Source organism: Scyliorhinus canicula, chromosome 1 (assembly GCF_902713615.1).
Source record: "Scyliorhinus canicula chromosome 1, sScyCan1.1, whole genome shotgun sequence".
In the NCBI taxonomy this organism is placed as follows: domain Eukaryota; kingdom Metazoa; phylum Chordata; class Chondrichthyes; order Carcharhiniformes; family Scyliorhinidae; genus Scyliorhinus; species Scyliorhinus canicula.
In genome coordinates, this window is record NC_052146.1 from 312,461,998 (window position 1) to 312,483,470 (window position 21,473).

The following is a 21,473-nucleotide window of genomic DNA, read 5'->3' on the forward strand; positions in this document are numbered from 1 at the left end:
TTGTTGATATTTATACTGTCTGTTCCTGATGGTACCTTGTTGATATTTATACTGTGTCTGTTCCTGATGGTACCTTGTTGATATTTATACTGAGTCTGTTCCTGATGGTACCTTGTTGATATTTATACTGTCTGTTCCTGATGGTACCTTGTTGATATTTAAATTGTGTCTGTTCCTGATGGTACCTTGTTGATATTTATACTGTCTGTTCCTGATGGTACCTTGTTGATATTTATACTGTGTCTGTTCCTGATGGTACCTTGTTGATATTTATACTGTGTCTGTTCCTGATGGTACCTTGTTGATATTTATACTGTCTGTTCCTGATGGTACCTTGTTGATATTTAAATTGTGTCTGTTCCTGATGGTACCTTGTTGATATTTATACTGTGTCTGTTCCTGATGGTACCTTGTTGATATTTATATTGTGTCTGTTCCTGATGGTACCTTGTTGATATTTATATTGTGTCTGTTCCTGATGGTACCTTGTTGATCTTTACGCAGTTTCTCTTCACCTTTCTTGTTAATACCATTCATCCTTTTCCTCAGGTACATTTGCCAACACTTTACCTGCTTACCAAAGGTCAGAGGTCATGTTGTTTATCATTGGAAAGGTTCCACTACCTGCAATTCATCAGGTTTTAGATGTTGGGAGACCGGGGTGAGTAATTATAATAGTTTGCTGCATGTTATGACTTTCCTCTGCTAATAATGCTTTGTTCTCCAGAATGAGTGACAGCTCTCCATCAACTCACATATTCGCTAAACTACACCAGCCATTCAGAAGCATTTGGTTTAGTTCTCTATCTGAGAGTTTGGAAAAATATTTAGATGTTAGATCAGCTAGTGGCACATGATCAGTGAGAGAGACTGATGGTGACCGAGTGGGTCCAGTTGTAATTTGCTGCAGCAGGGAAGCAGATGCTCTCTTGTTTTGTATTTTTAATCTTTCAGAAAGTGGTCTCCCTCATGCTTCAGGTGAGGAGCAGACTAAGACAGTGAGTGTTTCAGCTGCTGTGAGTCAGCAGAGGGCGAACACACGCCCATGGCATCACGGGAAATTAGTCAAATGATTCGCCGTAATTGCTGTTTGTAAGGAGCACTGTGTTTAATGCAAAGGTATTCTGAAATAGCCTATTTTTAAATCCTAAACATGCTCATTTAATGTGTCATGTGGGGACAGAATGATGCACCAAGGATGATCAATGGGCTCATGGAGAATACAGACCAGACACCCATTTTTAATCACATCCAAAATGCCCTTAACATACCACCAGCTGCAATGGATTAACATTGAGGTTTCATCAAAATGCTTGGAGTCCATTCAGCGTTTCATTTGAATCATAAGGTTGTAGCTGTAATACCCACTCCACACATGTGACACAAAATGACAGATGGACATTCCAGCGGGTCAGTACTGAGGGAGTGCTGCACTGTCGGAGGGTCAGTGCTCTGGGAGTGCTGCACTGTCAGAGGGTCAGTACTGAGGGAGCTCCGCACTGTCAGAGGGTCAGTACTGAGGGAGTGCCGCACTGTCAGAGGGTCAGTACTGAGGGAGTGCTGCACTGTCGGAGGGTCAGTGCTGAGGGAGTTCGCACTGTCAGAGGGTCAGTACTGAGGGAGTCTGCACTGTCAGAGGGTCAGTACTGAGGGAGTGCTGCACTGTCAGAGGGTCAGTACTGAGGGAGTTCTGCACTGTCAGAGGGTCAGTACTGAGGAAGTGCTGCACTGTCAGAGGGTCACTACTGAGGGAGTGCCCCACTGTCAGAGGGTCAGTACTGAGGGAGTGATGCACTGTCAGAGGGTCAGTACTGAGGGAGTGCTGCACTGTCAGATGGTCAGTACTGAGGGAACGCCGCACTGTCAGTGGGTCAGTTCTGAGGGAGTGCTACACTGTCAGAGGGTCAGTACTGAGGGAACGCCGCACAGTCAGAGGGTCAGTGCTGAGGGAGTGCTCCACTGTCAGAGGGTCAGTACTGAGGGAGTGCTGCACTGCCAGAGGGTCAGTACTGAGGGAACGCCGCACTGTCAGAGGGTCAGTACTGAGGGAGTGCTGCACTGTCAGAGGGTCAGTACTGAGGGAGCGCCGCACTGTCAGAGGGTCAGTACTGAGGGAGTGCCGCACTGTCAGAGGGTCAGTACTGGGGAACGCCGCACTGTGAGAGGGTCAGTACTGAGGGAGTGCCGCACTGTCAGAGGGTCAGTCCTGAGGGAGTGCTGCACTGTCAGAAGGTCAGTACTGAGGGAGTGCCGCACTGTCAGAGGGTCAGTACTGAGGAAGTGCCGCACTGTCAGAGGGTCAGTAATGAGGGAGTGCTGCACTGTCAGAGGGTCAGTACTGAGGGAGTGCCGAACTGTCAGAGGGTCAGTACTGAGGGAGTGCCGCACTGTAAGAAGGTCAGTACGGAGGGAATGCTGCACTGTCAGAAAGGTCAGTACTGAGGGAGTGCCCCACTGTCAGAGGGTCAGTACTGAGGGAGTGATGCACTGTCAGAGGGTCAGTACTGAGGGAGTGCTGCACTGTCAGAGGGTCAGTACTGAGGGAACGCCGCACTGTCAGTGGGTCAGTTCTGAGGGAGTGCTACACTGTCAGAGGGTCAGTACTGAGGGAACGCCGCACAGTCAGAGGGTCAGTACTGAGGGAGTGCTCCACTGTCAGAGGGTCAGTACTGAGGGAGTGCGGCACTGTCAGAGGGTCAGTACTGAGGGAACGCCGCACTGTCAGAGGGTCAGTACTGAGAGAGTGCTGCACTGTCAGAGCTTCAGTACTGAGGGAGTGCCGCACTGTGAAAGGGTCAGTACTGAGGGAGTGCCGCACTGTCAGAGGGTCAGTCCTGAGGGAGTGCTGCACTGTCAGAAGGTCAGTACTGAGGGAGTGCCGCACTGTCAGAGGGTCAGTACTGAGGAGTGCCGCACTGTCAGAGGGTCAGTAATGAGGGAGTGCCGAACTGTCAGAGGGTCAGTACTGAGGGAGTGCCGCACTGTAAGAAGGTCAGTACAGAGGGAATGCTGCACTGTCAGAAGGACAGTACTGAGGGAGTGTTGGACTGTCAGAAGGTCAGTACTGAGGGTGTGCTGCACTGTCAGAGGGTCAGTTATGAGGGAGTGCCGCACTGTAAGAAGGTCAGTATGGAGGGAATGCCGCACTGTCAGAGGGTCAGTACTGAGGGAGTGTTGGACTGTCAGAGGGTCAGTACTGAGGGTGTGCTGCAATGTCAGAGGACCAGTACTGAGGGAGTGCTGCACTGTCAGAGGGTCAGTACTGAGGGAGTGCTGCACTGTCAGAGGGTCAGTTATGAGGGAGTGCCGCACTGTAAGAAGGTCAGTATGGAGGGAATACCGCACTGTCAGAGGGTCAGTACTGAGGGAGTGCTGCACTGTCAGAGGGTCAGTACTGAGGGAGTGCTACACTGTCAGAGGGTCAGTACTGAGGGAGTGCCGCACTGTCAGAGGGTCAGTACTGAGAGAGTGCCGCACTGTAAGAAGGTCAGTACTGAGGGAGTGCGGCACTATCAGAGGGTCAGTACTGAGCGAGTGCTGCTCTGTCAGAGGGTCAGTAATGAGGGAGTGCTGCACTGTCAGAGAGTCAGTACTGAGTGAATGCCGCACAGTCAGAGGGTCAGTACCTCGGGAGTGCTGCACTGTCAGAGGGTCAGTACTGAGGCAGTACTGCACGGTCAAATGATCAGTACTGAAGGAGTTCCGCTCTGTCAGAGTGTCAGTACTGAGGGAGTGCCGCACTGTCAGAGGGTCAGTACTGAGGGAGTGCTGCGCTGTCAGAGGGTCAGTACTGAGGGAGTGCTGCACTGTCAGAGGGTCAGTACTGAGGGAGCACCGCACTGTCAGAGGGTCAGTACTGAGGGAATGCTGCACTGTGAGAGGGTCAGTACTGAGGGAGTGCTGCGCTGTCAGAGGGTCAGTACTGAGGGAGTGCTGCACTGTCAGAGGGTCAGTACTGAGGGAGCACCGCACTGTCAGAGGGTCAGTACTGAGGGAATGCTGCACTGTCAGAGGGTCAGTACTGAGGGAGTGCCGCCCTGTCAGAGGGTCAGTCATGAGGGAGTGCCGCACTGTCAGAGGGTCAGTACTGAGGGAGTGCCGTACTGTCAGAGGGTCAGTACTGAGGGAGTGCCGTACTGTCAGAGGGTCAGTACTGAGGGAGTGCTGCACTGTCAGAGGGTCAGTACTGAGGGAATGCTGCACTGTCAGAGGGTCAGTACTGAGGGAGTGCCGCACTGTCACAGGATCAGTACTGAGGGAGTGCCGCTCTGTCAGAGGGTCAGTACTGAGGCAGTGCTGCACGGTCAGAGGATCAGTACTGAGGGAGTGCCGCACTGTCACAGCGTGTGTACTGAGGGAATGCAGCACTGTCAGAGGGTCAGTACTGAGGGAGTGCCGCACTGTCAGAGGGTCAGTACTGGGGGAGTTCTGCACTGTCAGAGGGTCATTACTGAGGGAGTGCCGCGCTTTCAGAGGGTCAGTACTGAGGGCGTGCCGCACTGTCAGAGGGTCAGTACTGAGGGAGTGCAGCACTGTCAGAGGGTCAGTACTGAGGGAGTGCCGCACTGTCAGTGGGTCAGTACTGAGGGAGTGCTGCACTGTCAGAGGGTCAGTACTGAGGGAGCGCCGCACTGTCAGAGGGTCAGTACTGAGGAAGTGCTGCACTGTCAGAGGGTCAGTACTGAGGAAGTGCTGCACTGTCAGAGGATCAGTACTGAGGGAGCACTGCACGGTCAGAGGGTCAGTACTGAGGGAGTGCCGCACTGTCAAAGGGTCAGTCCTGAGGGAGTGCTGCACTGTCAGAAGGTCAGTACTGAGGGAGTGCCGCACTGTCAGAGGGTCAGTACTGAGGAAGTGCCGCACTGTCAGAGGGTCAGTACTGAGGGAGTGCCGCACTGTAAGAAGGTCAGTACGGAGGGAATGCTGCACTGTCAGAAGGACAGTACTGAGGGAGTGTTGCACTGTCAGAGGGTCAGTACTGAGGGTGTGCTGCAATGTCAGTGGACCAGTACTGAGGGAGTGCCGCACTGTCAGAGGGTCAGTACTGAGGGAGTTCTGCACTGTCAGAGGGTCAGTACTGAGGAAGTGCTGCACTGTCAGAGGGTCACTACTGAGGGAGTGATGCACTGTCAGAGGGTCAGTACTGAGGGAGTGCTGCACTGTCAGAGGGTCAGTACTGAGGGAACGCCGCACTGTCAGTGGGTCAGTTCTGAGGGAGTGCTACACTGTCAGAGGGTCAGTACTGAGGGAACGCCGCACAGTCAGAGGGTCAGTACTGAGGGAGTGCTCCACTGTCAGAGGGTCAGTACTGAGGGAGTGCTGCACTGTCAGAGGGTCAGTACTGAGGGAGTGCTGCACTGTCAGAGGGTCAGTACTGAGGGAGCGCCGCACTGTCAGAGGGTCAGTACTGAGGGAGTGCCGCACTGTCAGAGGGTCAGTACTGGGGAACGCCGCACTGTGAGAGGGTCAGTACTGAGGGAGTGCCGCACTGTCAGAGGGTCAGTCCTGAGGGAGTGCTGCACTGTCAGAGGGTCAGTGCTGAGGGAGTGCTGCACTGTCAGAGGGTCAGTACTGAGGGAGTGCTGCACTGTCAGAAGGTCAGTACTGAGGGAGTGCCGCACTGTCAGAGGGTCAGTACTGAGGAAGTGCCGCACTGTCAGAGGGTCGGTACTGAGGGAGTGCCGCACTGTCAGAGGGTCAGTACTGAGGGAGTGCCGCACTGTCAGAGGGTCAGTACTGAGGGAGTGCCGCACTGTCAGAGGGTCAGTTCTGAGGGAGCGCTGCACTGTCAGAGGGTCAGTACTGAGGGAGTGCTGCACTGTCAGAGGGTCAGTACTGACGGAGTGCCGCACTGTCAGAGGGTCAGTACTGAGGGAGTGCCGCACTGTCAGAGGGTCAGTACTGAGGGAGTGCTGCACTGTCAGAGGGTCAGTACTGAGGGAGTGCCGCACTGTCAGAGGGTCAGTGCTGAGGGAGTGCCGCACTGTCAGAGGGTCAGTACTGAGGGAGTGCCGCACTGTCAGAGGGTCAGTACTGAGGGAGTGCCGCACTGTCAGAGGGTCAGTACTGAGGGAGTGCCGCACTGTCAGAGTGTCAGTACTGAGGGAGTGCCACACTGTCAGAGGGTCAGTACTGAGGGAGTGCCGCACTGTCAGAGGGTCAGTACTGAGGGAGTGCCGCACTGTCAGGGGGTCAGTACTGAGGGAGCGCCGCACTGTCAGAGGGTCAGTACTGAGGGAGTGCTGCACTGTCAGAGAGTCAGTACTGAGTGAATGCCGCACAGTCAGAGGGTCAGTACCTAGGGAGTGCTGCACTGTCAGAGGGTCAGTACTGAGGCAGTACTGCACGGTCAAAGGATCAGTACTGAAGGAGTGCCGCTCTGTCAGAGTGTCAGTACTGAGGGAGTGCTGCGCTGTCAGAGGGTCAGTACTGAGGGAGTGCTGCACTGTCAGAGGGTCAGTACTGAGGGAGCACCGCACTGTCAGAGGGTCAGTACTGAGGGAATGCTGCACTGTCAGAGGGTCAGTACTGAGGGAGTGCCGCCCTGTCAGAGGGTCAGTCATGAGGGAGTGCCGCACTGTCAGAGGGTCAGTCATGAGGGAGTGCCGCACTGTCAGAGGGTCAGTACTGAGGGAGTGCCGTACTGTCAGAGGGTCAGTACTGAGGGAGTGCTGCACTGTCAGAGGGTCAGTACTGAGGGAATGCTGCACTGTCAGAGGGTCAGTACTGAGGGAGTGCCGCACTGTCACAGGATCAGTACTGAGGGAGTGCCGCTCTGTCAGAGGGTCAGTACTGAGGCAGTGCTGCACGGTCAGAGGGTCAGTACTGAGGGAGTGCCGCACTGTCAGAGGGTCAGTACTGAGGGACTGCCGCACTGTCAGAGGGCCAGTACTGAGGGAGTGCCGCACTGTCAGAGGGTCAGTACTGGGGGAGTTCTGCACTGTCAGAGGGTCATTACTGAGGGAGTGCCGCGCTTTCAGAGGGTCAGTACTGAGGGCGTGCCGCACTGTCAGAGGGTCAGTACTGAGGGAGTGCAGCACTGTCAGAGGGTCAGTACTGAAGGAGTGCCGCACTGTCAGAAGGACAGTACTGAGGGAGTGCCGCACTGTCAGAGGGTCAGTACTGAGGGTGTGCTGCAATGTCAGAGGACCAGTACTGAGGGAGTGCTGCACTGTCAGAGGCTCAGTACTGAGGGAGTGCCGCACTGTCAGAGGGTCAGTACTGAGGGAGTGCCGCACTGTCAGAGGGTCAGTACTGAGGGAGTGCCCCACTGTCAGAGGGTCAGTACTGAGGGAGTGATGCACTGTCAGAGGGTCAGTACTGAGGGAGTGCTGCACTGTCAGAGGGTCAGTACTGAGGGAACGCCGCACTGTCAGTGGGTCAGTTCTGAGGGAGTGCTACACTGTCAGAGGGTCAGTACTGAGGGAACGCCGCACAGTCAGAGGGTCAGTACTGAGGGAGTGCTCCACTGTCAGAGGGTCAGTACTGAGGGAGTGCGGCACTGTCAGAGGGTCAGTACTGAGGGAACGCCGCACTGTCAGAGGGTCAGTACTGAGGGAGTGCTGCACTGTCAGAGCGTCAGTACTGAGGGAGTGCCGCACTGTGAAAGGGTCAGTACTGAGGGAGTGCCGCACTGTCAGAGGGTCAGTCCTGAGGGAGTGCTGCACTGTCAGAAGGTCAGTACTGAGGGAGTGCCGCACTGTCAGAGGGTCAGTACTGAGGAAGTGCCGCACTGTCAGAGGGTCAGTAATGAGGGAGTGCCGAACTGTCAGAGGGTCAGTACTGAGGGAGTGCCGCACTGTAAGAAGGTCAGTACAGAGGGAATGCTGCACTGTCAGAAGGACAGTACTGAGGGAGTGTTGGACTGTCAGAGGGTCAGTACTGAGGGTGTGCTGCACTGTCAGAGGACCAGTACTGAGGGAGTGCTGCACTGTCAGAGGGTCAGTACTGAGGGAGTGCTGCACTGTCAGAGGGTCAGTTATGAGGGAGTGCCGCACTGTAAGAAGGTCAGTATGGAGGGAATGCCGCACTGTCAGAGTGTCAGTACTGAGGGAGTGCCGCGCTATCAGAGAGTCCGTACTGAGGGAGTGCTGCACTTTCAGAGGGTCGGTACTGAGGGTGTGCTGCACTGTCAGAGGGTCAGTACTGAGGGAACGCCGCACTGTCAGTGGGTCAGTTCTGAGGGAGTGCTACACTGTCAGAGGGTCAGTACTGAGGGAACGCCGCACAGTCAGAGGGTCAGTACTGAGGGAGTGCTCCACTGTCAGAGGGTCAGTACTGAGGGAGTGCTGCACTGTCAGAGGGTCAGTACTGAGGGAGTGCTGCACTGTCAGAGGGTCAGTACTGAGGGAGCGCCGCACTGTCAGAGGGTCAGTACTGAGGGAGTGCCGCACTGTCAGAGGGTCAGTACTGGGGAACGCCGCACTGTGAGAGGGTCAGTACTGAGGGAGTGCCGCACTGTCAGAAGGTCAGTACTGAGGGAGTGCCGCACTGTCAGAGGGTCAGTACTGAGGAAGTGCCGCACTGTCAGAGGGTCGGTACTGAGGGAGTGCCGCACTGTCAGAGGGTCAGTACTGAGGGAGTGCTGCACTGTCAGAGGGTCAGTGCTGAGGGAGTGCTGCACTGTCAGAGGGTCAGTACTGAGGGAGTGCTGCACTGTCAGAAGGTCAGTACTGAGGGAGTGCCGCACTGTCAGAGGGTCAGTACTGAGGAAGTGCCGCACTGTCAGAGGGTCGGTACTGAGGGAGTGCCGCACTGTCAGAGGGTCAGTACTGAGGGAGTGCCGCACTGTCAGAGGGTCAGTACTGAGGGAGTGCCGCACTGTCAGAGGGTCAGTTCTGAGGGAGCGCTGCACTGTCAGAGGGTCAGTACTGAGGGAGTGCTGCACTGTCAGAGGGTCAGTACTGAGGGAGTGCCGCACTGTCAGAGGGTCAGTACTGAGGGAGTGCCGCACTGTCAGAGGGTCAGTACTGAGGGAGTGCTGCACTGTCAGAGGGTCAGTACTGAGGGAGTGCCGCACTGTCAGAGGGTCAGTGCTGAGGGAGTGCCGCACTGTCAGAGGGTCAGTACTGAGGGAGTGCCGCACTGTCAGAGGGTCAGTACTGAGGGAGTGCCGCACTGTCAGAGGGTCAGTACTGAGGGAGTGCCGCACTGTCAGAGTGTCAGTACTGAGGGAGTGCCACACTGTCAGAGGGTCAGTACTGAGGGAGTGCCGCACTGTCAGAGGGTCAGTACTGAGGGAGTGCTGCTCTGTCAGAGGGTCAGTACTGAGGGAGTGCCGCACTGTCAGAGGGTCAGTACTGAGGGAGTGCTGCTCTGTCAGAGGGTCAGTACTGAGGGAGTGCCGCACTGTCAGGGGGTCAGTACTGAGGGAGCGCCGCACTGTCAGAGGGTCAGTACTGAGGGAGTGCTGCACTGTCAGAGAGTCAGTACTGAGTGAATGTCGCACAGTCAGAGGGTCAGTACCTAGGGAGTGCTGCACTGTCAGAGGGTCAGTACTGAGGCAGTACTGCACGGTCAAAGGATCAGTACTGAGGGAATGCTGCACTGTCAGAGGGTCAGTACTGAGGGAGTGCCGTACTGTCAGAGGGTCAGTACTGAGGGAGTGCTGCACTGTCAGAGGGTCAGTACTGAGGGAGTGCCGCACTGTCAGAGGGTCAGTTCTGAGGGAGCGCTGCACTGTCAGAGGGTCAGTACTGAGGGAGTGCTGCACTGTCAGAGGGTCAGTACTGAGGGAATGCTGCACTGTCAGAGGGTCAGTACTGAGGGAGTGCCGTACTGTCAGAGGGTCAGTACTGAGGGAGTGCTGCACTGTCAGAGGGTCAGTACTGAGGGAATGCTGCACTGTCAGAGGGCCAGTACTGAGGGAGTGCCGCACTGTCAGAGGGTCAGTACTGGGGGAGTTCTGCACTGTCAGAGGGTCATTACTGAGGGAGTGCCGCGCTTTCAGAGGGTCAGTACTGAGGGCGTGCCGCACTGTCAGAGGGTCAGTACTGAGGGAGTGCAGCACTGTCAGGAGGTCAGTACTGAGGGAGTGCCGCACTGTCAGTGGGTCAGTACTGAGGGAGTGCTGCACTGTCAGAGGGTCAGTACTGAGGGAGCGCCGCACTGTCAGAGGGTCAGTACTGAGGAAGTGCTGCACTGTCAGAGGGTCAGTACTGAGGAAGTGCTGCACTGTCAGAGGATCAGTACTGAGGGAGCACTGCACGGTCAGAGGGTCAGTACTGAGGGAATGCTGCACTGTCAGAGGATCAGTACTGAGGGAGTGCCGCACTGTCAGAGGGTCAGTACTGAGGGAGTGCCGCACTGTCAGAGGATCAGTACTGAGGGAGTGCCGCACTGTCAGAGGGTCAGTACTGAGGGAGTGCTGCACTGTCAGAGGATCAGTACTGAGGGAGTGCCGCACTGTCAGAGGGTCAGTACTGAGGGAGTGCCGCACTGTCAGAGGGTCAGTCCTGAGGGAGTGCTGCACTGTCAGAAGGTCAGTACTGATTGAGTGCCGCACTGTCAGAGGGTCAGTACTGAGGGAGTGATGCACTGTCAGAGGGTCAGTACTGAGGGAGTGCTGCACTGTCAGAGGGTCAGTACTGAGGGTGTGCTGCAATGTCAGAGGACCAGTACTGAGGGAGTGCTGCACTTTCAGAGGCTCAGTACTGAGGGAGTGCCGCACTGTCAGATGGTCAGTACTGAGGGAGTGCCGCACTGTCAGAGGGTCAGTACTGAGGGAGTGCCCCACTGTCAGAGGGTCAGTACTGAGGGAGTGATGCACTGTCAGAGGGTCAGTACTGAGGGAGTGCTGCACTGTCAGAGGGTCAGTACTGAGGGAACGCCGCACTGTCAGTGGGTCAGTTCTGAGGGAGTGCTACACTGTCAGAGGGTCAGTACTGAGGGAACGCCGCACAGTCAGAGGGTCAGTACTGAGGGAGTGCCGCACTGTCAGGGGGTCAGTACTGAGGGAGCGCCGCACTGTCAGAGGGTCAGTACTGAGGGTGTGCTGCACTGTCAGAGAGTCAGTACTGAGTGAATGTCGCACAGTCAGAGGGTCAGTACCTAGGGAGTGCTGCACTGTCAGAGGGTCAGTACTGAGGCAGTACTGCACGGTCAAAGGATCAGTACTGAAGGAGTGCCGCTCTGTCAGAGTGTCAGTACTGAGGGAGTGCTGCGCTGTCAGAGGGTCAGTACTGAGGGAGTGCTGCACTGTCAGAGGGTCAGTACTGAGGGAGCACCGCACTGTCAGAGGGTCAGTACTGAGGGAATGCTGCACTGTCAGAGGGTCAGTACTGAGGGAGCACCGCACTGTCAGAGGGTCAGTACTGAGGGAATGCTGCACTGTCAGAGGGTCAGTACTGAGGGAGTGCCGTACTGTCAGAGGGTCAGTACTGAGGGAGTGCTGCACTGTCAGAGGGTCAGTACTGAGGGAATGCTGCACTGTCAGAGGGCCAGTACTGAGGGAGTGCCGCACTGTCAGAGGGTCAGTACTGGGGGAGTTCTGCACTGTCAGAGGGTCATTACTGAGGGAGTGCCGCGCTTTCAGAGGGTCAGTACTGAGGGAGTGCTGCACTGTCAGAGGGTTAGTACTGAGGGAGTGCTGCACTGTCAGAGGGTCAGTACTGAGGGAGTGCTGCACTGTGAGAGGGTCAGTACTGAGGGAGTGCTGCATTGTCAGAGGGTCAGTACTGAGGGAGCGCTGCACTGTGAGAGGGTCAGTACTGAGGGAGTGCCGCACTGTCAGAGGGTCAGTACTGAGGGAGCGCTGCACTGTGAGAGGGTCAGTACTGAGGGAGTGCTGCACTGGCCTCCAGCACTATTTGAAACAAGAGCAGGCTCGTTATCCCAGAGATCTGGCTAATAATGACGTATCGGCGAGCACCATTGAGACAATTTCAACTGTCTTTTACCACATTGCTGTTTGTGAACCTTGCAGTGTGTCAGTTAATTCCTGTATTTCATGCATTACAATTGTGATTACTAAAGGCATTTCTTTGCCAGTAAAATCCTTTGTCCAATTGGGATCCATTGGACAATATAAGGTGCAGGATTCTCCCCTACCCGGCGGGGCGGGCGGTACTGGCGTCGAGGAATGGCGTGAACCACTCCGGCCTCGGGCAGCCCGGAAGGTGCAGAATCCTCCGCACCATCAGGGGCTAGGGCGGTGGCGGCTGGGTTGGCAGCCGCCGGCTGGCGCGCGTTGGCGCATGCGTGAGAGTGGCAGTGTGTTCTGACGTCATTCCAGCGCATGCGCAGGAGGGTTATTCTACTCGCCGGCCATGGCGGAGATTGATAGCAGCTGGCGCGGAGGGAAAGAATGCCCCCATGGCACAGGCCCGCCCGCAGATTGGTTGGCCCCAATCGCGGCCCAGGCCATCTTGGCCCCCCGAGGTCAGGCGGGGGGGCAGGCTGCCTGCAGAGCCAGTCCCCGCCGGTACGGACCTGGTTTGATTTACGCTGGCGGGACCGGCTGAAAATGGGCGGCCGCTCGGCCCATCGCGGGGCAGAGAATCGTCAGGGGGGCCACTGCAAGCGGCTGCCGACCGAATCCCATCCCTGCAAAAATCCTGGCGCCGGAGAATTCGGCAGCCGGCGTCGGGGCAGCGGGGTGGGATTCACGCCGCTCCCCCAGTGATTATCCAACCTGACCCGACAGGTTTTTTATTGCAGCATTAGTAAAGCTGGCTTTGTCCAGCTGAGGGAGACAAAGACCTCGAACCTGAACACAGATTTCAGTTTTTCTAAACCTCCCACTGTGATGTGCTCACAAACCCGCTGATTAGAATTGTGCAGTCACTGGAAACAGTGCCCCCTGTGGAGCAATGCAGAATAACTGACAGCGACGTGTGCAGCGGAATTCTCCCTTCCTGAGACTATGGGCTGATTTCTCCGCCGGAGGGATGCTTCGGTTTGCCGGCAGATTCACCCCTACCCGGCGGGGCAGGCGGTACCGGTGCCGAGGAATGGCGTGAACCACTCCGGCCTCGGGCAGCCCGGAAGGTGCAGAATCCTCCGCACCATCAGGGGCTAGGGCGGTGGCGGCGGGGTTGGCACCGCGGTAGCTGGCGAGGTAGGGCTTGGCGGCCCGCCAACCGGCGGCAAAGGGCCTCTGCCGGCCGGCGCGAGTTGCCACATGCGTGGGAGCGCCAGCGTGTACTGGCATCATCCCAGCGCATGCGCAGGGGGGTTCTCCGCGCCGGCCATGGTGGAAGTTGACAGTAGCCGACGCGGAGGGAAAGAGTGCCCCCATGGCACAGGCCCACCCGCAGATCGGTGATCCCCCCTCGCCTCCCCCCTCCCCACGAGGACTCCGCAGGCCGCCCGCAGATCGGTGATCCCCCCTCGCCTCCCCCCTCCCCACGAGGACTCCGCAGGCCCACCCGCAGATCGGTGATCCCCCCGCGCCTCCCCCCTCCCCACGAGGACTCCGCAGGCCCACCCGCAGATCGGTGATCCCCCCTCGCCTCCCCCCTCCCCACGAGGACTCCGCAGGCCCACCCGCAGAGCCAGGTCCCGCCGGTACGGTCCTGGTTTGATTTACGCCGGTGGGACCGGCCAAAAACGGACACCCACTCAGCCCATCGCGGGCCGGAGAATCGCCATGGGGGGTCGCTGCCAACGGCCCTCGACTGGCGATTCCCGCCCCTGCCAAAACCCCGGAGAATTGGGCGGCAGGGCGGGAATCACCCCCCCCTCCCCCCCCCCCCCCCCCCCCCCCCCCCCGGTTATTATCCGATCCAGCAGATGGTCGGAGAATCCCGCCTCGAGTGTTTGCCAACGGCATGGGGCTGCCCCACAATGGGAAACCCCATTGACCAGCCGGCGGGGTGGAGAAACCAACCTCAGTGTTGTTACAGGATTCGTGGAGTTCCACAACAGCAAAACTGGAGCCGCACCTGGATCTGTAGTTGAGGGGCTAGAACTGGTGCCATGAGAAACACAATCGATTCCAATAGGAATGGGCACAGATTCTCCGGTTTACACAATTGCCAATCAGGAAGCTGACAAGCTGCAGATACACAATTCACTCCTCACACACATTGGCTGCCACTTTTCTCCCTGGGGCGTAAGAGGCTCAATGGGTAATCTTACAGAAGTCTATAAAATAATGAGGGGCATTGATAAGGTAGATAATCGACATCTTTTCCCAAAGGGAGGTATAATATTTTAACACCTGAATGGAGTTGACTGGCTCCTCCCACTGGTAAGTTTCAGGACAAAAGCACTTCATTGTTTACAGGGCCCCACAACGTTGAAGGAGACATCTGGGGCGGGATTCTCTGACCCTCCCGCCGGGCCGGAGAATCGCCGTGGGGGGGGGGGGGGGCATGAATCCCACCCCGTCACCCCATCCGGCTCCAGTTTTTGCGGCGGGGCGGGAATTGCACCGCGCCGGACGGGGGCCGTTGGCAGAAGCCCCCCCCCGGCGATCCTCTGCCCCGCGATGGGCCTAGCGGCCGCTCGTTTTCAGCCAGTCCCGCCGCCATAGATTACACCAGGTCCGTACCAGCAGGACCTGGCTCTGCGGGAGGCCTGTGGAGTACCCGGGGTGGCGCGGGGGCATCTGGCCCCAGGTGGGGCCCCCACGGTGGCCTGGCCTGGCTCCCGCACATGCGCCATCTCGCGCCAGCTTTCGGCGCCGGTTGGCACGATGCCAGAGTTGTTCATGCCATTCCTCAGCGCGGGTACCGCCCGCCCCGCCGGGTAGGAGATAATCCCACCCCTGATTTTCTGCAAACTGTTTTAAGGCTGTTGCTGGGAACTGTTAAGTTTAATCGTTCCCTAAAATTTGACACATAATCCAATAATGTAATTTCTGATTTCTCACTCAGCAATTTTTCCTTAATCAATTTAAGTGGTCCTCTTACCTCATGACCAAAAATTAGTTCAAAAGGACTGAATTTGGTTGACTCATTAGGTGCATCTCTAATTGCAAACAGTACGAATGAAATTCCTTTATCCCAATCCTCTGGATAATCGTGACAATAAGGCCTCAACATGGTCTTTGATGTCTGATGCCACCTTTCTAACACTCCCTGCGATTCTGGATGGTGCGCAGTTGATTTAAATTGTTTTATTCCTAAACTATCCATAACTTCTTTGAATAACCTTGAGGTAAAATTTGATCCTTGATCCAATTGTATTTCTGTGGGTAGTCCATATCTAGTAAAGAATTTAAGTAATTCCTCCACAATCTTTTTAGCTGTAATGTTACGTACTGGAATGGCCTCTGGAAACCTAGTAGACACATCCATTATAGTCAAAAGATATTGATTCCACTTTTCGTTTTAGGAAGCGGTCCTACGCAATCAATTAGGACCCTTGTAAAAGATTCCTCAAATGCTAGAATTGGTATTAAGGGCGCTAGTTTTATCACTGCTTGACGTTTCCCTACCATTTGACATGTGTGACATGATTGACAAAATTTAACTACATCTTTATGTCGTCCAGGCCAATAAAAATGTTTTTGTATTTTAGCTTGAGTTTTCCTTATTCCCAAATGACCTCCCACTGGTACCTCATGTGCAACTCGCAACACCTCCTTTCTATACCCTACCTGCAATACTATTTGATGAACTTCTGCCCACTTTTCATCCGCCTGCATATGTACAGCTCTCCATTTTCTCATCAAGACATCACTTTTAGGGCAATAACACTCTGGTATACTCAGATTCCTCTTCCGTATATGCTTTCTGATATATCCGTTTTATTTCTTCATCTTTCTGTTGTAACTCAGCCAATTTTCCTGAACTAAAAGTATCCGCCTCATCCTCCACCTGTTCTTGTTCTTTTTCAACCATCTGATCAAAAATAATTTCTGATAATTGCACTTCAACTTCATCTTCACTCTTTAATTTCTCCTCTTGTCTTAACCTGTAACTTTGTGACCTTGTTACTACACAATCTGGAAAAATCCCAGGATATTCGTCCTTCAACACTTCAGTTGTCTGATTTTCCACTGGCTTATCAACCACAATAGGCATCACTCCTACCTGCTATCCAGCTATATCATTACCCTAGATAAACTGTATTCCTGGACAAGATAATTTCTCTATTACTCCTACTACCACTTCACCATTCCTCACTGGACTTTCCAACCTTACCTTATATAATGGAACGCTACTCCTCTCACCCTGAATTCCACATATCACCACCTTTTCTGGCAACATTCTTCCCAAACTACATAATTCCTCATCTCTTACCATTAAAGATTGACTAGCTCCCATATCTCTTAAAATTGTGACTTCTTTACCTGCTCCTCCTGATACATATGAGTAAACTTTACCCACACAAGTAAATTCTTTGAAGAGATCTGGCACCTTCTTATCAATCACCTCTTGAATAGGCTGTACAATCGTTTGCACCTCCTTTGCTTCCCTTGGGCTTTCCTTTACCACTTTAACAAACCCTACTGTCTTATCCTGTTTTACCATATCAGCCTTCCCAGTGCTTTTATTCAACGATGTGGAGATGCCGGCGTTGGACTGGGGTGAGCACAGTAAGAAGTCTTACAACACCAGGTTAAAGTCCAACAGGTTTGATTCAAGCACGAGCTTTCGGAGCGCAGCTCCTTCCTCACTTTTCATTTCTTTTCCACCCTCCTGGATTTCTTTTTTAATCTGAGGTACACTCTCCTTATTATCTCCCATCAGATCACCTTTACCTTTACCACTTGAGTATTTCTCATGTCCCCAGTTTCTATCCCTCACCGGTTGAAACTGATGTCGGAAACTGATCTTTGATTTATGAACTAATTCATAATCATCTGCATTTCTGCTGCTAATCTCGCAGTTTTAACCCTCTGTTCTTCCACATGAGTTCTCACTACATCAGGAATTGAATTTTTTAACTCCTCCAAAAGTATAATTTCTCTGAGAGCTTCATACGTTTGGTCTATTTTCAAAGCCCTTATCCACCTGTCAAAATTACTCTGTTTGAGCCTTTCAAACTCCCTGTATGTCGGTGATGGCAGCGAACCCGCTGCTCGGGCAACCTGCTGGGCTCGGTGCGCATTGAAATGGATGTGTTGAGCCGCCTGGGCATATAGCGCCTCCATGATGGAGCAGATGCACCTGTGCACCGAGCTCTGTAAAAATGTTTGAAATATCTGAGGGTGAATTGATTGAAGCATGCAAGATCCCAAATCATCTCAACAAGGTGAAAATGGAAAGGATGTTTCCTCTTGTGGGTGAGCCCAGATCTCGGGGGCTTTGTTTTAGACTGCAGCACCTCGCTTGCAGTGTGGAAATTAGGACAATTCTCTCCAAGGGTTGTGTGACTTTGGAACCCCTTGCTTCAGAAGGCGGTGGACGAATCGCTGGGCCATGATCTCAGTTTTGGTCTGTGCTGCCCTGTGAATGCATTGACCATGGGAACTCTGGGAATTGAGAGTCCACGAGAAACAAGCGAGGTGAGAGAAGATCTTTGCTGTCATCTAATGATGCAGATGCTGCAGATTTCGGAGTTTCCTCCCCAGCAGTTCAAGGGAGCGGAGAGGATTCCCCAGGATGCTGCCTGGGATGGAGGGTCTGAGCTATGAGGAAAGAGTGGATCGGCTGGGGCTGTTTTCCTTGGAGCAGTGAAGGTTGAGAGGGGAGCTGAGAGAGGAGGGTAAGATTATGAGGGGGTTAGACAGTGTGGATGGACAGGCACTTTTCCCATCCATAGAGGGGTCAATAACCAGGGAGCGTGGAGTTAAGGTCAGAGGTAGAAGGTGATGAGGGGAGTTGAGGAGAAACCTTTCCACTCGGAAGGTAGTGCGAGTCTGGAACTCACTGCCTGAAAGGGTGGTGGAGTCAGAAACACTGGTAACATTTACACAGTGTTTAGATAGAGAAGATAGATAGAGAAATACAGCACAGAACAGGCCCTTCGGCCCACGATGTTGTGCCAAACTTTTGTCCTAGGTTAATCATAGATCATAGAATTTTGGACACTAAGGGTAATTTATCATGGCCAATCCACCCAACCTGCACATCTTTGGACTGTGGGAGGAAACCGGAGCACCCGGAGGAAACCCACGCACACACGGGGAGGATGTGCAGACTCCGCACAGACGAAATCGAACCTGGGACCCTGGAGCTGTGAAGCAATTGTGCTAACCACAATGCTACCGTGCTGCCCTTAAGAACAAATTAATCTACACTCCATTACTCTACCATAATCCATGTACCTATCCAATACCCGCTTGTAGGTCCCTAATGTTTCCAACTCAACTACTTCCACAGGCAGTGCATTCCATGCCCCCACTACTCTCTGGGTAAAGAACCTATCTCTGACATCCCCCCTATATCTTCCACCAATTTATGTCCCCTTGCAATGGTTTGTTCCACCCGGGGAAAAAGTCTCTGACTGTCTACTCTATCTATTCCCCTAATCATCTTATAAACCTCTATCAAGTCGCCCCTCATCCTTCTCCGTTCTAATGAGAAAAGGCCTAGCACCCTCAACCTTTCCTCGTATGACCTACTCTCCATTCCAGGCAACATCCTGGTAAATCTCCTTTGCACTTTTTCCAAAGCTTCCACATCCTTCCTAAAATGAGGTGACCAGAACTGCACACAGTATTCCAAATGTGGCCTGACCAAGGTTTTGTACATCTGCATCATCACCTCACGGCTCTTAAATTCAATCCCTCTGTTTAGATATTCAGTTATGTTGCCAGAAGATCCAGGGCTGTGGGCCAAGCGTTGGAAAGTGGGAGAAGTGCAGTCAGACCTTTGTAGACCAACGTGGGCACGATGGGCCGAATGGCATACTTCTGTGCTGTAAATGTCGATTAGTTTCTGAATCTTCACATTCTGTACCAGTCTCACACCTGTGCACCGCGTTCTCACCTTCCCCCTCACTGCCTCTCTGTGATTGGTGGAATTAGCTCTGCGGGGGCCAATCCTGATCCGGAACACTGCCTCTCTGTGATTGGTGGAGTGGGCTCTGCGGGGGCCAATCCTGATCCAGGACACTGTCTCTCTCTGACTGGTGGAATTGGCTCTGCGGGGGCCAATCCTGATCCAGCACACGCTCTCTCTGTGACTGGTGGAGTGGGCTCTGCGGGGGCCAATCCCGATCCAGCACACGCTCTCTCTGTGACTGGTGGAGTGGGCTCTGCGGGGGCCAATCCCGATCCAGCACACGCTCTCTCTGTGATTGGTGGAGTGGGCTCTGCGGGGGCCAATCCCGATCCAGCACACGCTCTCTCTGTGATTGGTGGAGTGGGCTCTGCGGGGGCCAATCCCGATCCAGGACACTGTCTCTCTGTGATTGGTGGAGTGGGCTCTGCGGGGGCCAATCCCGATCCAGGACACTGCCTCTCTGTGATTGGTGGAGTGGGCTCTGCGGGGGCCAATCCCCATCCAGCACACGCTCTCTCTGTGATTGGTGGAGTGGGCTCTGCGGGGGCCAATCCCGATCCAGGACACTGTCTCTCTGTGATTGGTGGAGTGGGCTCTGCGGGGGCCAATCCCGATCCAGGACACTGTCTCTCTGTGATTGGTGGAGTGGGCTCTGCGGGGGCCAATCCCCATCCAGGACACTGTCTCTCTGTGATTGGTGGAGTGGGCTCTGCGGGGGCCAACCCCCATCCAGCACACGCTCTCTCTGTGATTGGTGGAGTGGGCTCTGCGGGGGCCAATCCCGATCCAGGACACTGTCTCTCTGTGATTGGTGGAGTGGGCTCTGCGGGGGCCAATCCCGATCCAGGACACTGCCTCTCTGTGATTGGTGGAGTGGGCTCTGCGGGGGCCAATCCCCATCCAGCACACGCTCTCTCTGTGATTGGTGGAGTGGGCTCTGCGGGGGCCAATCCCGATCCAGGACACTGTCTCTCTGTGATTGGTGGAGTGGGCTCTGCGGGGGCCAATCCCGATCCAGGACACTGCCTCTCTGTGATTGGTGGAGTGGGCTCTGCGGGGGCCAATCCTGATCCAGGACACTGTTTCTCTGTGATTGGTGGAGTGGGCTCTGCGGGGGCCAATCCTGATCCGGAACACTGCCTCTCTGTGATTGGTGGAGTGGGCTCTGAGGGGTCCAATCCTGATCCAGGACACTGTCTCTCTGTGATTGGTGGAGTGGGCTCTGCGGGGGCCAATCCTGATCCGGAACACTGCCTCTCTGTGATTGGTGGAGTGGGCTCTGCGGGGGCCAATCCCGATCCAGGACACTGCCTCTCTGTGATTGGTGGAGTGGGTTCTGCGGGGCCCAATCCTGATCCGGAACACTGCCTCTCTGTGATTGGTGGAGTGGGCTCTGCGGGGGCCAATCCAGATCCAGGACACTGCCTCTCTGTGATTGGTGGAGTGGGCTCTGCGGGGGCCAATCCCCATCCAGGACATTGCCTCTCTGTGATTGGTGGAGTGGGCTCTGCGGGGACCAATCCCCATCCAGGACGCTGCCTCTCTGTGATTGGTGGAGTGGGCTTATAACGAGTGAAGGCAAGTAGGTTGGGCTCCCCTCCCTCCAGTCCTGTATACTCAGAGGAATAATGACCTATCTCCTCCATCATTCGTGTCCTGTGTCTCTGTAGCACCTATCCAACCCTCCCCCCCCCCCCCCCCCCCCACCTCCCCCAGCCCACCCACCCCGAGAGCCAGGTTACATCAGAATATCGCACCTCACTCACCAATATACTGAGGCCAAGCAAGGAGGATGTGGTGGCATTGGAGGCAGTTCAGAAGATATTCACCAGATTGATTCCGGGGGTGAAAGGGTTGATGTATGAGGAGAGATTAAACAGTTTGGGTTCATTATCAGTGGAGTTTAGAAGGATGAGAAGGGATCTGATTGAAGTATATAAAATACTAAAAGGTATTGATAGAGTAAATGTAGTTCAAATGTTCCGCCTAGAATGAGGGGTCACAGATATCGGTTGAGAGGCGGTAGATTTAGAACTGAGATGAGGAGGAACTGCTTCCTGTAGAGGATGGTGAATTTGTGGAACTCGCTGCCCCACAGTGCAGTGAAATCTGAGTCATTAAATCGTTTCAAGCAGATAGATATTTTTCTGATTTTTAAAATGGGTCAAAGGGATATGGGGAACAGGTGGGGAGGTGGATTTGAGACCAGGAAGCGATCTGCCAAGATCTAGCACATAGAACAGTACAGCACAGAACAGGCCCTTCGGCCCTCGATGTTGTGCCGAGCAATGATCACCCTACTCAAACCCACGTATCCACCCTATACCCGTAACCCAAACAACCCCCCTTAACCTTACTTTTAAGGACACTATGGGCAATTTAGCCTGGCCAATCCACCTAACCCGCACATCTTTGGACTGTGGGAGGAAACCGGAGCACCCGGAGGAAACCCATGCACACACGGGGAGGACGTGCAGACTCCGCACAGACAGTGACCCAGCCGGGAACCGAACCTGTGACCCTGGAGCTGTGAAGCATTTATGCTAACCACCATGCTACCGTGCTGCCCCTGATTGGCGGAGCAGGCTCGAAGGGCTGAATGGCCACATTCTGCTCCTAATTCCTATGTTCCAT

The 21,473-nt window shown here is 54.5% G+C and overlaps 1 protein-coding gene across 1 annotated transcript in view; it reads left to right on the forward strand.

Annotated features, from left to right (window-relative positions):
- efr3ba (EFR3 homolog Ba (S. cerevisiae)) overlaps positions 1-21,473 on the forward strand; it is a 301,549-nt gene that overhangs the window by 142,555 nt on the left and 137,521 nt on the right. The window contains exon 13 of the mRNA XM_038797345.1: positions 550-661. Coding sequence (XP_038653273.1) covers positions 550-661 — 112 coding nt within the window. The remainder of the gene's footprint in view (positions 1-549; positions 662-21,473) is intronic.